General features: G+C 43.0%; 1 protein-coding gene across 2 annotated transcripts; it reads right to left on the bottom strand.

Moving 5' to 3' along the window:
• Positions 1-1,277: 1,277 nt before the first annotated feature.
• LOC124037317 (parvalbumin, thymic CPV3-like) lies at positions 1,278-17,417 on the bottom strand. Of its 2 annotated transcripts, none has more exons than XM_046352030.1 (5): positions 17,152-17,417; positions 16,278-16,345; positions 15,363-15,495; positions 6,865-6,974; positions 1,278-1,623 (listed from the first exon to the last, which is right to left on the bottom strand). In XM_046352030.1, the coding sequence occupies exons 2-5, from the start codon at positions 16,336-16,338 to the stop codon at positions 1,598-1,600; spliced, it is 330 nt and encodes a 109-aa protein (XP_046207986.1). In that variant the 5' UTR covers positions 16,339-16,345; positions 17,152-17,417; the 3' UTR covers positions 1,278-1,597. The 2 variants fall into 2 exon arrangements, with proteins under 2 accessions (XP_046207986.1, XP_046207988.1); XM_046352032.1 differs by lacking the exon at positions 17,152-17,417 and adding an exon at positions 17,034-17,113.
• Positions 17,418-17,941: the final 524 nt, after the last annotated feature.

Genomic DNA, 17,941 nt, shown 5'->3' with positions numbered 1-17,941 from the left:
ACAATATCTTATCACAGTGCTGGCAAACCATGGTTGACCAACTCCCTGACAAAAAGGGCTGACCTTTAGACCAGGTTCATGGACATTCTAGTATTCTAATTCCTATTTCTATGGAACTGGACATGTGTCTGTCTCTTCACTTTAAGTTTAAATCATTCAACAGAAACCTAAGAGGCGTAGTCGTTCCAATGAGACATTGAGAGGCCTTAATCTGCACCCTGTGTCACCTCCATTTACTTTAAATCTTTAACACTCTTATTCCAGACCTATTCCTGGATAAACGAGCAACATCCATTTTTTGAATGATTGAAATTTCTATCAACCACAAAATACGGTTTCCCATTGTTCTGAAGAATAAACAATGTTATTTTCAGTAAACTATTCATATACTATTCATCACCTAATTATCAAATATTAAAACAAAGATATCAGAACAAATCTTGTAAATGGAATGGAATAATCTTATGCTCAGTGTTGACCATTAACCTTTTATGACCCCATGATAGAAAAAAAAATCTATATATTTTGACAGAATTTCCTATGGTGGTTGGTTATTGTGCCCTCTTCTACTCAGGTAAACACACACACATACATACTTAATGCGGTGTAACGGACACAAGTGTTACCCGATATAGCCTGAGAGATAGACTGGTGTCAATTAAGGTCATAGCTCACATTTACTAGCTACTTAAGCACTGAGGAAAATATAACAGAACAGCTCCCTTTACACTTGATTGTCAGAAACAGCAGGCAAGGATTTCCCTTTACTCCTTCAACAGTTGTCTGAATGGGCACCTCAATGGTATCTTGTTTTCTGTTTCATGTACAGTAGGTCAATGTATATGTGGGTTGATGCTGGGCTAGCAATGACGCTAACCACTGTAGTGACCTGTGAGCTTTACACAACTAAGACAGACCACTGTGTCATACAAGCTGTAGTGTATTCATATTGTGATTTGGATGGACAGAATGGTGTTACACAATGTTACAACTAACATAGCAGCTCTTTACATTTTAGGCAACACTACGTAACATAAAGTAATAATGCATTAAATTGATTCCCAGTGTGGATTAGCCCAAAAGCTATGTTAAATCCATGACAGGACAATAGGATAATGCACTCTCTCGAGGGATAAGTGTAACATACAACACTTCCTTACATGGCATCTGTTGTATGGTTACGATACAGTCATTTAACAGATGTAAATGTTCAGGAGTTGTGTTTGAAATGTTCAGGAGTTGTGTTTGAAGAAAAAAAGCAATGCAATTCACCACAATAAGTTACAATGTGTTTATTCATTTCTTTGATAGACAATGTGGTGTGCATTGGAAGGTAACATGGAGCGACACAGCTATACAACCTTCTAGAACTTAATCAAAAGGCAAAAAAAATGGTCTCATGGATTCAAAATGTAATTGAATCGAGAGGGGCTCTGACAAAAATCAAACTTGAAGAGTACAATTCAAGCAGGACAGAGAAAATCACATTTCCAGGAATGGAGGCTGCTGTAGGCTTGAGGAAGTAGACTGGAGGCTGGAAGCTGGAGGAAGGAGAGGAGAACGAACACCTGCTGCTCTCTCTGTGCCCATGGATCTCTCAGGACTGGACCATGATCAGGAATTCTGTGGCGGGCGAGAAACCATAGAATTAGAATGCAAAAAACATTGTGAGATTAGTTCTAATTCTGGATAAGAACAAGAACATTCTGAGATTAGATCAGAGCAGTACTCCACAAGCGTTGGTTATTTATGTAATCATTTCAATAAACAGCCCATAGAATAAAGAATTGGAATACTAGAATGGACATGAACTTTGTTATCAAAGACAGTACAGTATGAAGATAGGCAGAAACTGCATCTCCAATAGAAATCCCCAATCACACTTTTAGGCAATGTCATGGCGACGTTGGCTAGCTAAACTCATGTGCAGAAACATGTCATTGGGTCTAACAGTCGTCTCATGCCGAAATGGCACTCCTTCGAATATACAGTGCCTTGCGAAAGTATTCGGCCCCCTTGAACTTTGCGAACTTTTGCCACATTTCAGGCTTCAAACATAAAGATATAAAACTGTATTGTTTTGTGAAGAATCAACAACAAGTGGGACACAATCATGAAGTGGAGCGACATTTATTGGATATTTCAAACTTTTTTAACAAATCAAAAACTGAAAAATTGGACGTGCAAAATTATTCAGCCCCCTTAAGTTAATACTTTGCTGCGATTACAGCTGTAAGTCGCTTGGGGTATTTCTCTATCAGTTTTGCACATCGAGAGACTGAATTTTTATCCATTCCTCCTTGCAAAACAGCTCGAGCTCAGTGAGGTGGGATGGAGAGCATTTGTGAACAGCAGTTTTCAGTTCTTTCCACAGATTCTCGATTGGATTCAGGTCTGGACTTTGACTTGGCCATTCTAACACCTGGATATATTTATTTTTGAACCATTCCATTGTAGATTTTGCTTTATGTTTTGGATCATTTTCTTGTTGGAAGACAAATCTCCGTCCCAGTCTCAGGTCTTTTGCAGACTCCATCAGGTTTTCTTCCAGAATGGTCCTGTATTTGGCTCCATCCATCTTCCCATCAATTTGAACCATCTTCCCTGTCCCTGCTGAAGAAAAGCAGGCCCAAACCATGATGCTGCCACCACCATGTTTGACAGTGGGGATGGTGTGTTCAGGGTGATGAGCTGTGTTGCTTTTACGCCAAACATAACGTTTTGCATTGTTGCCAAGAAGTTCAATTTTGGTTTCATCTGACCAGAGCACCTTCTTCCACATATTTGGTGTGTCTCCCAGGTGGCTTGTGGCAAACTTTAAACAACACTTTTTATGGATATCTTTAAGAAATGGCTTTCTTCTTGCCACTCTTCCATAAAGGCCAGATTTGTGCAATATACGACTGATTGTTGTCCTATGGACAGAGTATCCCACCTCAGCTGTAGATCTCTGCAGTTCATCCAGAGTGATCATGGGCCTCTTGGCTGCATCTCTGATCAGTATTCCCCTTGTATGAGCTGAAAGTTTAGAGGGACGGCCAGGTCTTGGTAGATTTGCAGTGGTCTGATACTCCTTCCATTTCAATATTATCGCTTGCACAGTGCTCCTTGGGATGTTTAAAGCTTGGGAAATCTTTTTGTATCCAAATCCGGCTTTAAACTTCTTCACAACAGTATCTCGGACCTGCCTGGTGTGTTCCTTGTTCTTCATGATGCTCTCTGCGTTTTTAACGGACCTCTGAGACTATCATAGTGCAGGTGCATTTATACGGAGACTTGATTACACACAGGTGGATTGTATTTATCATCATTAGTCATTTAGGTCAACATTGGATCATTCAGAGATCCTCACTGAACTTCTGGAGAGAGTTTGCTGCACTGAAAGTAAAGGGGCTGAATAATTTTGCAAGGCACTGTAAAGTTGTATTTGATGAAAACGAAAACATGTCAGTTTGTCACTTTCACAATGTTGGAGTAATAATATGTTCACCTACACTGAGCAAAAATCTAAACACAACACGCAACAATTTAAAATATTTTACTGAGTTACAGTTCATATAAGGAAATCAGTTAATTGAAATAAATTCATTAGGCACAAACCTATGGATTTCACATGACCGGGAAAACAGATATGCATCTCTCGGTCACATATACTTTTAAAAAATGTAGGGGCGTGGATTTTTTTGGTCAACATTTAGGAAGTATAGAAAATAGAAACGACAATTGCCTGCTAAAGTACGTTTCCATTTAATTATCTTGTGTCAATAAAAAACAGTTGGACGTAATGTCGTCACACCTAAAAAAAGATGTGTTGAATAAAAATGTAGTGGTTAAAGTGTTTCCAGTGGTGGAAAAAGTTGAAAGTTACTCAAGTACAAGTTAAAGTCACCCAGTAAAATGCTACCTGAGTAAAAGTCTAAAAGTATTTGGTTCTAAATATACTTAAGTATCAAAAGTAAATGTAATTTATCAAATATACTTACGTATTACAAGTAAAAGTACAATTATAAATCATTTCAAATTATTTAAGCAAAGCAGACGGCACTACAGATGACCACGTGTTCTCCTGATAAGTGTACTGTCCTGCTAAGCATAAAAAATGTAACGAGTACTTTTTTACTACATTATTTTCTTTAGGAATGTAGTGAAGTAAAAGTTGTCAAAGAAATGTATAGTAAAGTATAGATACCCCAAAAAATACTTAAAAAGTGCTTGTAAGTATTTTTTACTTCAGGACTTTACACCAATGAGTGTGAAGTGGAGCTTCATAGTTACATTCCGTGCCCCGCGTACCTTCAAATGTATTCGGCAAACATCACATAATTTCCGTCATAATTTGTGGCAATAAAGACAGTCAGAAAAAAATAAAAATCCACTCCTGTCCAACAGGTAAAAATGTTGACCACATTTAGAAAATGTCTCAAATATCTGACGTTTCCATTACACATGTCGCAATGATTTTGATTAATGGAAGCCTTCTTATTGACTTCTCAAAACCCAAATCGCGGCTTGGTCTGCTTGGTCTGTTTTACAAGCTTTCCCAGAAGTCTCTCAATGTTGTCGGAATACTTATGTAAATAAAGTAATTCTGTTTTTTATTTTTAATACATTTGCAAAACTTTCTTAAAACCTGTTTTCACTTTGTCATTATGGGGTATTGTCTGTAAAAAATAATTGTATCCATTTTAGAATTAAGGCTGTAACATAACAAAATGTGGAAAAAGTCAAGGTGTCTGAATAGTTTCAAATGCACTGTATCACATGCCTTACTTTTATTGGTGCATACCACCATACACATTCAGTGCCTTGCAAAAGTATTCACTCCTCTTCGCGTTTTTCCTATTTTGTTGCCTTACAGAGTCTGCAACACCACTAAGCAAGCGGCACATGAAGACCAAGGAGCTCTCCAAACAGGTCAGGGAAAAAGTTTTGGAAAATACAGATCAGGGTTGGGTTCTAAAATATCAGAAACTTTGAACATCCCACAGAGCACCATTAAATCCATTACTAAAAAATGAAAGAATATGGCACCACAACAAACATGCCAAGAGAGGGTATGGAAGAAGGTACTCTGGTCAGATGAGACGAAAATTGAGCTTTTTGGCCATCAAGGAAAGCGCTATGTATGGCGCAAACCCAACACCTCTCATCACCCCGAGAACACCATCCCCACAAAGAAACATGGTGGTGGCAGCATCATGCTCTGGGGATGTTTTTCATCGGCAGGGACTGAGAAACTGGTCAGAATTGAAGGAATGATGGATGGTGCTAAATACAGGGAAATTCTTGAGGGAAACCTGTTTCAGTCTTGCAGAGATTGAGACTGGGATGGAAGTTCACCTTCCAGCAGGACAATGACCCTGAAGCAACACTCGAGTGGTTTAAGGGGAAACACTTAAATGTCTTGGAATGGTCTAGTCAAAGCCCAGACCTCAATCCAATTGAGAATCTGTGCTATGACTTAAAGATTGCTGTCCACCAGCGGAACCCATCAAACTTGAAGTAGCTGGAGCAGTTTTTCCTTGAAGAATGGGCAAAAATCCCAGTGGCTAGATGTGCCAAGCTTATGGAGACATACCCCAAGAGACCTGCAGTTGTAATTGCTGCAAAAGGTGGCTCTACAAAGTATTAACTTGGGGGGGTGAATAGCTGACACCTCTGACACCTGAAACCCCACCTCTTTAAGGAATACCTAGGATAGGATAAGTATCCCCCCCCTTTAAGATTTAGATGCACTATTGTAAAGTGACTGTTCCACTGGATGTCATAAGGTGAATGCACCAATTTGTAAGTCGCTCTGGATAAGAGCGTCTGCTAAATGACTTAAATGTAAATGTAGTTATGCACACTCAAGTTTTCAGTTTTTTCTGTTATTTCTTGTTTTTTTTCACAATCTTCAAAGTGTTGTGTAAATCAAATTATACAACCCCCCCCCAAAATCTATGTTAATTCCAGGTTGTAAGGCAACAAAATAGGAAAAATGCCAAGGGGGTGAATACTTTCGCATGCCACTGTACATAAGTATCTTTCACAGAATCAATTCGCCCCCATGTTCAAGAGATGTTGGATAAAGCATAACAACAAACCTTAGGTAATACAAACACCCAAACGCTTACAAAACCTTTTGGTTCAATATTCCATCAATAGAGGGAAAGTGGGAAAAAAGGACCAAAATTACCCTGAACCAAATAGTTGGTTTGTAACCAGAGAATAATGTTTAGGGTTGTCTGAATTCTCTGCTTTATTGGAATCAATGGAATAGACCTAAAAATGCAAACGTCACCCATCTGGCACTCCAGGTAGGCTCAATCAAACGCTAAAAGTATATGAAAGGTTTCGAATACCATTTAAAACCAAGGTCTGCTGGAAGCTGTGACTTATGGATCTCTGCTTGGCAAAAAGACCAACAGGGATTGCCATTAAGAGCAATTGAACTCCACAATCTGTTCTTGTCACCCTCAAAACACATGCTACTCTATACTCTACCAGGCCTGTCCCAAAGCCTTCCTAATGACCTGAAACATCTGCTGTCTGTAAAACCTACACTCTACCTATTCTATTCTGTCTATCCTGGGCTGGCCCTTCAAAGCCATACATGTGTGTTGACAGGTGTCAGGGCAGATTACAACTCTAAAGAGCATAACGTTAATCTCATGCTACAAAATACACACGGCCATACAATGCCATAAATATGAAGAGAGACCCGACCATCGGCATGCTTGGCTTAGATTCAATAATATTCTGCCATACTGGACAGGATGGCAGAATACTAAGAAAGAACTTTAAACTATTTGATACAAGGAAATGCTAACAGCCTTACCAACTGGCTCATGATAATAACCCAGCCTGCAGAGAGCGACTCACCTTCTACTCCGATCTTGCCGTCGTTGTCATCATCAGCCGCAGACAGGAAGCCTTTGCACTCAGCGTCTGTCAGTGTCCGCGCCCCGGGAACAAACCGTTGCAGGAAGAACCTAGGGGAGTACACACACACACACACACACACACACACACACACACACACACACACACACACACACACACACACACACACACACACACACACACACACACACACACACACACACACACACACACACACACACGCACGCACGCACACACACACACACACACACACATACATACAATCAGAATACAAACACATATACAATCATTTTGAGAGCCTTACACATACAGTACCATGCATCTGTCACGTGCGCACACATACAACTTGTTTTCCAGGACAGCACTTCTGGCATAAAAGTTATTTGGCTCAACTTAAACCAGGATTGAAAGTAATATAGCTAGGTTATATAGCCAAAACATCAAATGATAAACTCTCTGGCACAATGTTCTGTCTGGTCTCTCGCCAGCTTTGTAACAATGTTCACCCTGGTCTCTTGCCAGGTTTGTAACAATGTTCAGCCTGGTCGCTAGCCAGCTTTATAACAATGCTCAGCCTGGTATGTCATGCAGGTGAAAGAGGACCCAAACGCGACTTAACAGAAACAGAGTTTATTAAAGTCCAAAACGGAATAACAGAAATCCTCTAGATTTGTAGAGGGGAAAACAACTGGAGAAGCGGCCACAGACTGCAGGTCGCTTCGGGTAGGCGCAGGCCGTAGTCGACTGAGACACCTGCTCACACGCAGCATCTGATGAAGGCACAAAACACGACAGGACAGGGTGATACACAATCACGGCAAAAACACGACAGGACAGGGCGAAACGCAATCACAGCATGGTGAATACAATACAAGGAACCGACGGAACAGGAACGGATCACAAAGGAATAAATAGGGACTCTAATCAGGGGAAAGGATCGGGAACAGGTGTGGGAAGACTAAATGATGATTAGGGAATAGGAACAGCTGGGAGCAGGAACGGAACGACAGAGAGAAGAGAGAGCGAGAGAGTGAGAGAGGGAGGGGAGAGAGAGGGATAGAACCAAACAAGACCAGCAGAGGGAAACGAATAGCATGGGGAGCACAGGGACAAGACATGACAATAAATGACAAACATGACAGTACCCCCCACTCACCGAGCGCCTCCTGGCGCACTCGAGGAGGAATCCTGGCGGCAACGGAGGAAATCATCGATGAGCGAACGGTCCAGCACGTCCCGAGACGGAACCCAACTCCTCTCCTCAGGACCGTAACCCTCCCAATCCACTAGGTATTGGTGACCCCGTCCCCGAGAACGCATGTCCATAATCTTATGTACCTTGTAAATAGGTGCGCTCTCGACAAGGACGGGAGGGGGAGGGAAGACGAACGGGGTGCGAAGAAAGGGCTTAACACAGGAGACATGGAAGACAGGATGGACGCGACGAAGATGTCGCGGAAGAAGCAGTCGCACAGCGACAGGATTGACGACCTGGGAGACACGGAACGGACCAATGAACCGCGGAGTCAACTTACGAGAAGCTGTCGTAAGAGGAAGGTTGCGAGTGGAAAGCCACACTCTCTGGCCGCAACAATACCTTGGACTCTTAATCCTGCGTTTATTGGCGGCTCTCACCGTCTGTGCCCTGTAACGGCAAAGTGCAGACCTCACCCTCCTCCAGGTGCGCTCACAACGTTGGACAAACGCTTGAGCGGAGGGAACGCTGGACTCGGCAAGCTGGGATGAGAACAGAGGAGGCTGGTAACCCAGACTACTCTGAAACGGAGATAACCCGGTAGCAGACGAAGGAAGCGAATTGTGAGCGTATTCTGCCCAGGGAGCTGTTCTGCCCAAGACGCAGGGTTTCTGAAAGAAAGGCTGCGTAGTATGCGACCAATCGTCTGATTGGCCCTCTCTGCTTGACCGTTAGACTGGGGATGAAACCCGGAAGAGAGACTGACGGACGCACCAATCAAACGACAGAACTCCCTCCAAAACTGTGACGTGAATTGCGGGCCTCTGTCTGAAACGGCGTCTAACGGGAGGCCATGAATTCTGAATACATTCTCAATAATGATTTGTGCCGTCTCCTTAGCGGAAGGAAGTTTAGCGAGGGGAATGAAATGTGCCGCCTTAGAGAACCTATCGACAACCGTCAGAATCACAGTCTTCCCCGCAGACAAAGGCAGACCGGTAATGAAGTCTAAGGCAATGTGAGACCATGGTCGAGAAGGAATGGGGAGCGGTCTGAGACGACCGGCAGGAGGAGAGTTACCCGACTTAGTCTGCGCGCAGTCCGAACAAGCAGCCACGAAACGGCGCGTGTCACGCTCCTGAGTCGGCCACCAAAAGCGCTGGCGAATAGACGCAAGAGTGCCTCGAACACCGGGATGACCAGCTAACTTGGCAGAGTGAGCCCACTGAAGAACAGCCAGACGAGTGGAAACAGGAACGAAAAGGAGGTTACTAGGACAAGCGCGCGGCGACGCAGTGTGCGTGAGTGCTTGCTTAACCTGTCTTTCAATTCCCCAGACTGTTAACCCGACAACACGCCCATAAGGAAGAATCCCCTCGGGATCAGTAGAAGCCACAGAAGAACTAAACAGACGGGATAAGGCATCAGGCTTGGTGTTCTTGCTACCCGGACGGTAAGAAATCACAAACTCGAAACGAGCGAAAAACAACGCCCAACGAGCTTGACGGGCATTAAGTCGTTTGGCAGAACGGATGTACTCAAGGTTCTTATGGTCTGTCCAAACGACAAAAGGAACGGTCGCCCCCTCCAACCACTGTCGCCATTCGCCTAGGGCTAAGCGGATGGCGAGCAGTTCACGGTTACCCACATCATAGTTGCGCTCAGATGGCGACAGGCGATGAGAAAAATAAGCGCAAGGATGAACCTTATCGTCAGACTGGAAGCGCTGGGATAGGATGGCTCCCACGCCTACCTCTGAAGCGTCAACCTCGACAATGAATTGTCTAGTGACGTCAGGAGTAACGAGGATAGGAGCGGACGTAAAACGTTCTTTTAGAAGATCAAAAGCTCCCTGGGCGGAACCGGACCACTTAAAACACGTCTTAACAGAAGTAAGAGCTGTGAGAGGGGCAGCAACTTGACCGAAATTACGAATGAAACGCCGATAGAAATTAGCGAAACCTAAAAAGCGCTGCAACTCGACACGTGACCTTGGAACGGGCCAATCACTGACAGCTTGGACCTTAGCGGAATCCATCTGAATGCCTTCAGCGGAAATAACGGAACCGAGAAAAGTAACGGAGGAGACATGAAAAGAGCACTTCTCAGCCTTTACGTAGAGACAATTCTCTAAAAGGCGCTGTAGAACACGTCGAACGTGCTGAACATGAATCTCGAGTGACGGAGAAAAAATCAGGATATCGTCAAGATAGACAAAAACAAAAATGTTCAGCATGTCTCTCAGAACATCATTAACTAATGCCTGAAAAACAGCTGGCGCATTGGCGAGACCGAACGGCAGAACCCGGTACTCAAAATGCCCTAACGGAGTGTTAAACGCCGTTTTCCACTCGTCCCCCTCTCTGATGCGCACGAGATGGTAAGCGTTACGAAGGTCCAACTTAGTAAAGCACCTGGCTCCCTGCAGAATCTCGAAGGCTGATGACATAAGGGGAAGCGGATAACGATTCTTAACCGTTATGTCATTCAGCCTCGATAATCCACGCAGGGGCGCAGAGTACCGTCCTTCTTTTTAACAAAAAGAACCCCGCCCCGGCCGGAGAAGAAGAAGGCACTATGGTACCGGCGTCAAGAGACACAGACAAATAATCCTCGAGAGCCTTACGTTCGGGAGCCGACAGAGAGTATAGTCTACCTCGAGGAGGAGTGGTCCCCGGAAGGAGATCAATACTACAATCATACGACCGGTGAGGAGGAAGGGAGTTGGCTCGGGACCGACTGAAGACCGTGCGCAGATCATGATATTCCTCCGGCACTCCTGTCAACCGCCAGGTTCCTCCTGAGAAGTAGGAACAGAAGAAACGGGAGGGATGGCAGACATTAAACACTTCACATGACAAGAAACGTTCCAGGATAGGATAGAATTACTAGACCAATTAATAGAAGGATTATGACATACTAGCCAGGGATGACCCAAAACAACAGGTGTAAACGGTGAACGGAAAATCAAAAAAGAAATAGTCTCACTGTGGTTACCAGATACTGTGAGAGTTAAAGGTAGTGTCTCAAATTTGATACTGGGAAGATGACTACCATCTAAGGCAAACATGGGCGTAGGCCTGTCTAACGGTCTGAAAGGAATGTTATGTTTCCGAACCCATGCTTCGTCCATGAAACAACCCTCAGCCCCAGAGTCAATCAAAGCACTGCATGTAGCACCCGAACCGGTCCAGCGTAGATGGACCGACATAGTAGTACAAGATCTAGATGAAGGGACCTGAGTAGTAGCGCTCACCAGTAGCCCTCCGCTTACTGATGGACTCTGGCCTCTTACTGGACATGAATTAACAAAATGTCCAGCAACTCCGCAATAGAGGCACAGGCGGTTGGTGATCCTCCGTTCCCTCTCCTTATTCGAGATGCGAATCCCTCCCAGCTGCATGGGCTCAGTCTCAAAGCCAGAGGAGGGAGATGGTTGCGATGCGGAGCAGGGAAACACCGTTGATGCGAGCTCTCTTCCACGAGCCCGGTGACGAAGATCTACCCGTCGTTCTATGCGGATGGCGAGAGCAATCAAAGAATCCACATCTGATGGAACCTCCCGGGAGAGAATCTCATCCTTAACCACTGCGTGGAGTCCCTCCAGAAAACGAGCGAGCAGCGCCGGCTCGTTCCACTCACTAGAGGCAGCAAGAGTGCGAAACTCAATGGAATAATCCGTTATGGACCGTTCACCTTGGCATAAGGAAGCCAGGGCCCTAGAAGCCTCCCCACCAAAAACTGAACGGTCAAAAACCCGAATCATCTCCTCTTTAAAGTTCTGGAATCTGTTAGAGCAATCAGCCCTTGCCTCCCAGATAGCTGTGCCCCATTCTCGAGCCCGGCCAGTAAGGAGTGAAATGACGTAAGCAACCCGAGCTCTCTCTAGAGTATGTGTGGGGTTGGAGAGAGAACACAATCTCACACTGCGTGAGAAAGGAGCGGCACTCAGTGGGCTGCCCGGAGTAGCAAGGTGGGTTATTAACCCTGGGTTCTGGAGGCTCGGCAGGCCAGGGAGTAACAGGTGGCACGAGACGTAGACTCTGGAACTGTCCAGAGAGGTCGGAAACCTGAGCGGCCAGGTTCTCCACGGCATGGCGAGCAGCAGACAATTCCTGCTCGTGTCTGCCGAGCATGGCTCCTTGGATCTCGACGGCAGTGTAACGAGCGTCTGAAGTCGCTGGGTCCATTCCTTGGTCGGTTCCTTCTGTCATGCAGGTGAAAGAGGACCCAAACGCGACTTAACAGAAACAGAGTTTATTAAAGTCCAAAACGGAATAACAGAAATCCTCTAGATTTGTAGAGGGGAAAACAACTGGAGAAGCGGCCACAGACTGCAGGTCGCTTCGGGTAGGCGCAGGCCGTAGTCGACTGAGACACCTGCTCACACGCAGCATCTGATGAAGGCACAAAACACGACAGGACAGGGTGATACACAATCACGGCAAAAACACGACAGGACAGGGCGAAACGCAATCACAGCATGGTGAATACAATACAAGGAACCGACGGAACAGGAACGGATCACAAAGGAATAAATAGGGACTCTAATCAGGGGAAAGGATCGGGAACAGGTGTGGGAAGACTAAATGATGATTAGGGGAATAGGAACAGCTGGGAGCAGGAACGGAACGACAGAGAGAAGAGAGAGCGAGAGAGTGAGAGAGGGAGGGGGAGAGAGAGGGATAGAACCAAACAAGACCAGCAGAGGGAAACGAATAGCATGGGGAGCACAGGGACAAGACATGACAATAAATGACAAACATGACATGGTATCTCGACAGCTTCCTAACAAGTTTTTTAAATATGCATTGTCATAGAAGATGAGGGACAGTCAATTGAGTAAAATCTCTGCTATACTGCATCTGTCCATGAACTCAACTGTACTTGGGTCATACAGTTGGTGTCCAAAATTCTGCAGACAGCACATTATATAATGCAAATATAACAATTATACTTATTTTTTTACCCATGGATTTTATTAAGAAAAAGTAATAATGGTAGCCTTTCATTAAAATGACAGGGCAGTTGGATTGGACAATTTGATCTCATTGGCATTCGTTGCACTTGCAACAACAAAAATAGCTCATTGTATTAAATAATATTAAGTCTCCTGTCACACAGCATACATTTAGAAATGCTCTCTGTGGTTCTGACGGCTCAGCAGGTTGCTGCCCGCATAGTTGGTGGTCCTGTGTGGCTCAGGTTATAAGAGTGTGCTGCTGGCAAAATGCCAATGTCATGGGTTCAATTCCCACAGGAATCATATACGCTTAGTAAAAAATTAGAGGTTGACCGATTGTGATTTTTCAACGCCGATACCAATACCGATTATTGGAGGACCAAAAAAAAAGCAGATACCGAATAATCAAATATTTGTTTGTTTGTTGTTGTAATAATGACTGACTGAGCGGTGGTGCCTACCAAATCATAGACATAGTTATAACATGATAACACACAGAAATACGAGTCTAGGTCATTAATATGGTCGAATCCGGAAACTATCATCTCGAAAACAAGACGTTTATTCTTTCAGTGAAATACGGAACCGTTACGTATTTTATCTAACGGGTGGCATCCATCAGTCTAAATATTCCTGTTACATTGCACAACCTTCAATGTTATGTCATAATTACGTAAAATTCTGGCAAATTAGGCGGCCCAAACTGTTGCATATACACTGACTCTGCGAGCAATGAACGCAAGAGAAGTAACTCAATTTCACCTAGCTAATATTGCCTGCTAACCTGGATTTCTTTTAGCTAAATATGCAGGTTTAAAAATATATACTTCTGTGTATTGATTTTAAGAAAGGCATTGATCTTCATGGTTAGGTACACATTGGAGCAACGATACGCACCGCATCAATTATATGCAATGCGGGACACGCTAGATAAACTAGTAATATCATCAACCATGTGTAGTTAACTAGTGATTATGATTGATTGATTGTTTTTTACAAGATAAGTTTAATGCTAGCTAGCAATTTACCTTGGCTTACTGCATTTGTGTAACAGGCAGGCTCCTCATGGAGTGCACGTGGTTAGAGCGTTGGACTAGTTAACTGTAAGGTTGCAAGATTGAATTCCCCAAGCTGACAAGGTAAAAATCTGTCGTTCTGCCCCTGAACGAGGCAGTTAACCCACCGTTCCTAGGCCGTCATTGAAAATAAGAATGTATTCTTAACTGACTTGCCTCGTTAAATAAAGATTAAATAAAGGTGTAAAATAATAATAACAATAAATCGGCCAAATCGGTGTCCAAAAATACAGATTTACGAATGTTATGAAAACTTTAAATCAGCCTTAATTAATCGGCCATTCTGATTAATCGGTCGACCTCTAGGAAAAATGTATGGTATGTATTCACTGTACTGTGAGTTGTTATGGATAAAAGCATCTGCTAATTGGCACAGTTGTAGTTTTGAATCCCCCCAGTGCGACATACAGCCAACTGAATGTATTACGATAAGTCACTTGAATAAAGGTGTCAGTAAAATGACCATGTAATTAAATAAAGGTGTCAGTAAAATGACCATGTAATTAAATCAAGGTGTCAGGAAAATGACCATGTAATTAAATCAAGGTGTCAGGAAAATGACCATGTAATTAAATAAAGGTGTCAGTAAAATGACCATGTAATTAAATCAAGGTGTCAGTAAAATGACCATGTAATTAAATCAAGATGTCAGTAAAATGACCATGTAATTAAATCAAGATGTCAGTAAAATGACCATGTAATTAAATAAAGGTGTCAGTAAAATGACCATGTAATTAAATCAAGATGTCAGTAAAATGACCATGTAATTAAATAAAGATGTCAGTAAAATGACCATGTAATTAAATCAAGATGTCAGTAAAATGACCATGTAATTAAATAAAGGTGCCAGTAAAATGACCATGTAATTAAATCAAGGTGTCAGTAAAATGACCATGTAATTAAATCAAGGTGTCAGTAAAATGACCATGTAATTAAATAAAGGTGTCAGTAAAATGACCATGTAATTAAATAAAGGTGTCAGTAAAATGACCATGTAATTAAATCAAGGTGTCAGTAAAATGACCATGTAATTAAATAAAGGTGTCAGTAAAATGACCATGTAATTAAATAAAGGTGTCAGTAAAATGACCATGTAATTAAATAAAGGTGTCAGTAAAATGACCATGTAATTAAATAAAGGTGTCAGTAAAACAACTATGTAATTTGCATTCCTATATTATCAATACACAGGAAATTGGTCACAAGTGTCCCTCCTTCTAAAGGATTACTCCAAATGTCATACTTGAGCTCTGACTCCTCGATGTAGCCACTGTTGTCGTCGTCAAGGATCTGGAAGACATCTTTGACTTCTTTGGGAGACTTGGAGGTCAGGCCACACAGCTGGAAAAACTTCTTGAAGCTGAAGGAGTCTGGGGCTGAATGGAGTAAGAGAGAACATGTCAGAGGAGGCTGGTGAGGGGAGGACGGCTCATAATAATGAGCTGGAATGGAGTAAATTGAATGGTATCATTCAAATGGAAACCAGGTGTTTGATGTGTTTGATACCATTCCATTAATCCCATTCCAGCCATTACTATGACCCATCCTTTTAAACTGCCACCAGCCACCGCTGGAACCCATGCACCCATAAATGCACCAATGCATGCACACACAGACAGTAGACACACAGCATGTGAGTGCACACAAACACACACAAACATATAGACACAGGTTAGAGTTCAGGCAAAATTGACTTGCTGAGGAGCTTAGGTAGCGTGGCTGCAGTCCAGACTGGAAATGTCTCGCTTTATAGGCTGGCACACAGACACTCTTCCTAAACTGGTACAGTCCTCTTCACCCCAGCACGTAGAGTAAACCGATCCTCAGGATGCTAAATTTTACTGCAATAGTTTGTGGACTACTGTCAGCCTACTACTGAGTAGGAAGCACTTACATTTACATTTAAGTCATTTAGCAGACGCTCTTATCCAGAGCGACTTACAAATTGGTGCATTCACCTTATGACATCCAGTGGGACAGTCACTTAACAATAGTGCATCTAACTTCACCTAACAATAACTCCTACAGTACTTGATAACTGTCTGTTAGAATCTGACCATCTCTCTCATCTCTCTGTTTTCCTCTCATTCTCGCTCTCTCTCTCTCTTTCTCAATACTCTCTCCATTTTCTCAGGTAGTCCTGCCTCCTGAGACCTACCTTGGAACTCCTTAACGGCATTCTCAATATCCTCCACGGAAAGGATAGAAGTGAGTGACATATTAATCCTGTAGGACAGAGGAACATCGGAAATTATTCACACACACACACACACCAGTGCTATTTAAACGGTCAAATCCAGTCTCTTCATTTTCAGAATATGAGTCAGTAATCCTGACTGCATTCATATTCCTTAATGAATGGGAAAAAGCAGCTGGATTACACAAGGGTGTACAGTAGGCTATGCCAATAATAATGCATTGATACAAAATTAATCAACTATGCAATGTTACAAATCAATTTCTTCAGAATCTTTCTCAAATGAATCAATCTTAAGTAACCAGAACCAACAACACTGCCATGAATTGAACAACACAACCGTTTAAATCTACCTATATGTCCCTTTCCCTCCCTCCCAGGTGATGACTTCTAAAAGTACAGTTTTAGTTCGTTCTGTCAGCTTCTTTCCTCTCCTTGCTCTGTTAATCTACATATGTCTATGTCCCTGTTCTGTCTGTTTTATCATAATCTGGCTGCTGGATCTGATTCCTCTGATTTAGCCGATTTGAAATTATCTGGCAAAAAGGCAATCGATGAACACGCAACAACACATCTGCATGCATATGCATAATGGCGTCTTCCAAATGGATTAGGAATAGTCTGGGCTATTTAGCGAAAACCTTTAAACCAAATTCCGTAAAAAACACAAATTCCCGAGAAAAATGACCTAAGAGAGTGTCAGCTAGGTAAATTAACCTGAAACTTCCTCCGTATCACCTGGGCCGCACTAGGCTACCTAAACATATCTCGGTCGGCAAAGTTACAGCACGCACACGTCACACCAAAAACTCCAATAGTGTTTTATCCTGCTCACCGCTTTGATTGTCTCGCCTTGCCGGTGTCCAAAGCAGAGGATGTAAGGCTTTGTGGTGACTGATGTCAGCCGATGAGTACTTATATATGGACTGGATACACCGAGAATCAGCAATGCTTGAGTTACCTGTCCGTGTATCAAATTCTCACAGCCAGGCCCCTCTCGAATTCCTTACCTAACTAATTAACTGTTAGCCTACTATTTATATCCGTCTTCACTGGCTGATGCGTGCAAATAGGCACCGGCAACTGTACCGCCCTTATACTATAGCAGCAAGTGTCTTACGCATCTCTCTCTCTATTTCTCTCTCGCTCTCTCTCTCTCCCCCTCAAACTCGCGTGCACACACACACACACACACACACACACACACACACACACACACACACACACACACACACACACACACACACACACACACACACACACACACACACACACACACACACACACACACACACACACACACACACACACACACACACACACACACACACACACACACACCACGTATTGGTATTCCCTATAGCAAGGTTCTCTATATGCATTTCCCCAATGATTTTATTTGGTCCCCCAAGTTTTCTGTTCTTTAAAAAATAATAATTTTCGTTGTTGGACATAAAAGACTGTAAAATCACCAACTAATCAGCTGAAAGTGATTTTAATTTAGGAAATCTGTTCTCAAGTATTCCCACGCATAAATAGAGGCATTTGGGATCGTATCCCAATGTAATAAAGGTTTGAAATGATTCTGTTTTTGTCAAATGCTATATCTGTTTGGGATTCTTGTT

This window comes from Oncorhynchus gorbuscha, linkage group LG06, assembly GCF_021184085.1.
Source record: "Oncorhynchus gorbuscha isolate QuinsamMale2020 ecotype Even-year linkage group LG06, OgorEven_v1.0, whole genome shotgun sequence".
Taxonomy (NCBI): Eukaryota; Metazoa; Chordata; class Actinopteri; order Salmoniformes; family Salmonidae; genus Oncorhynchus; species Oncorhynchus gorbuscha.
The sequence above is the reverse complement of the archived record's forward strand: the minus strand, read 5'-3'. Positions and strand labels throughout refer to the sequence as shown.

What these genes read in the sequence shown, in the direction of transcription:
- LOC124037317 (XM_046352030.1), bottom strand. Translation starts at nt 16,338, where the DNA reads ATGTCACTCACTTCTATCCTTTCCGTGGAGGATATTGAGAATGCCGTT. An exon ending in TGCCGTTAAGGAGTTCCAAG is followed by an intron (nt 15,496 to 16,277) that starts GTAGGTCTCAGG and finishes TACTCCATTCAG; the next exon opens with CCCCAGACTCCTTCAGCTTC. An exon ending in ATCGAGGAGTCAGAGCTCAA is followed by an intron (nt 6,975 to 15,362) that starts GTATGACATTTG and finishes GTACTCCCCTAG; the next exon opens with GTTCTTCCTGCAACGGTTTG.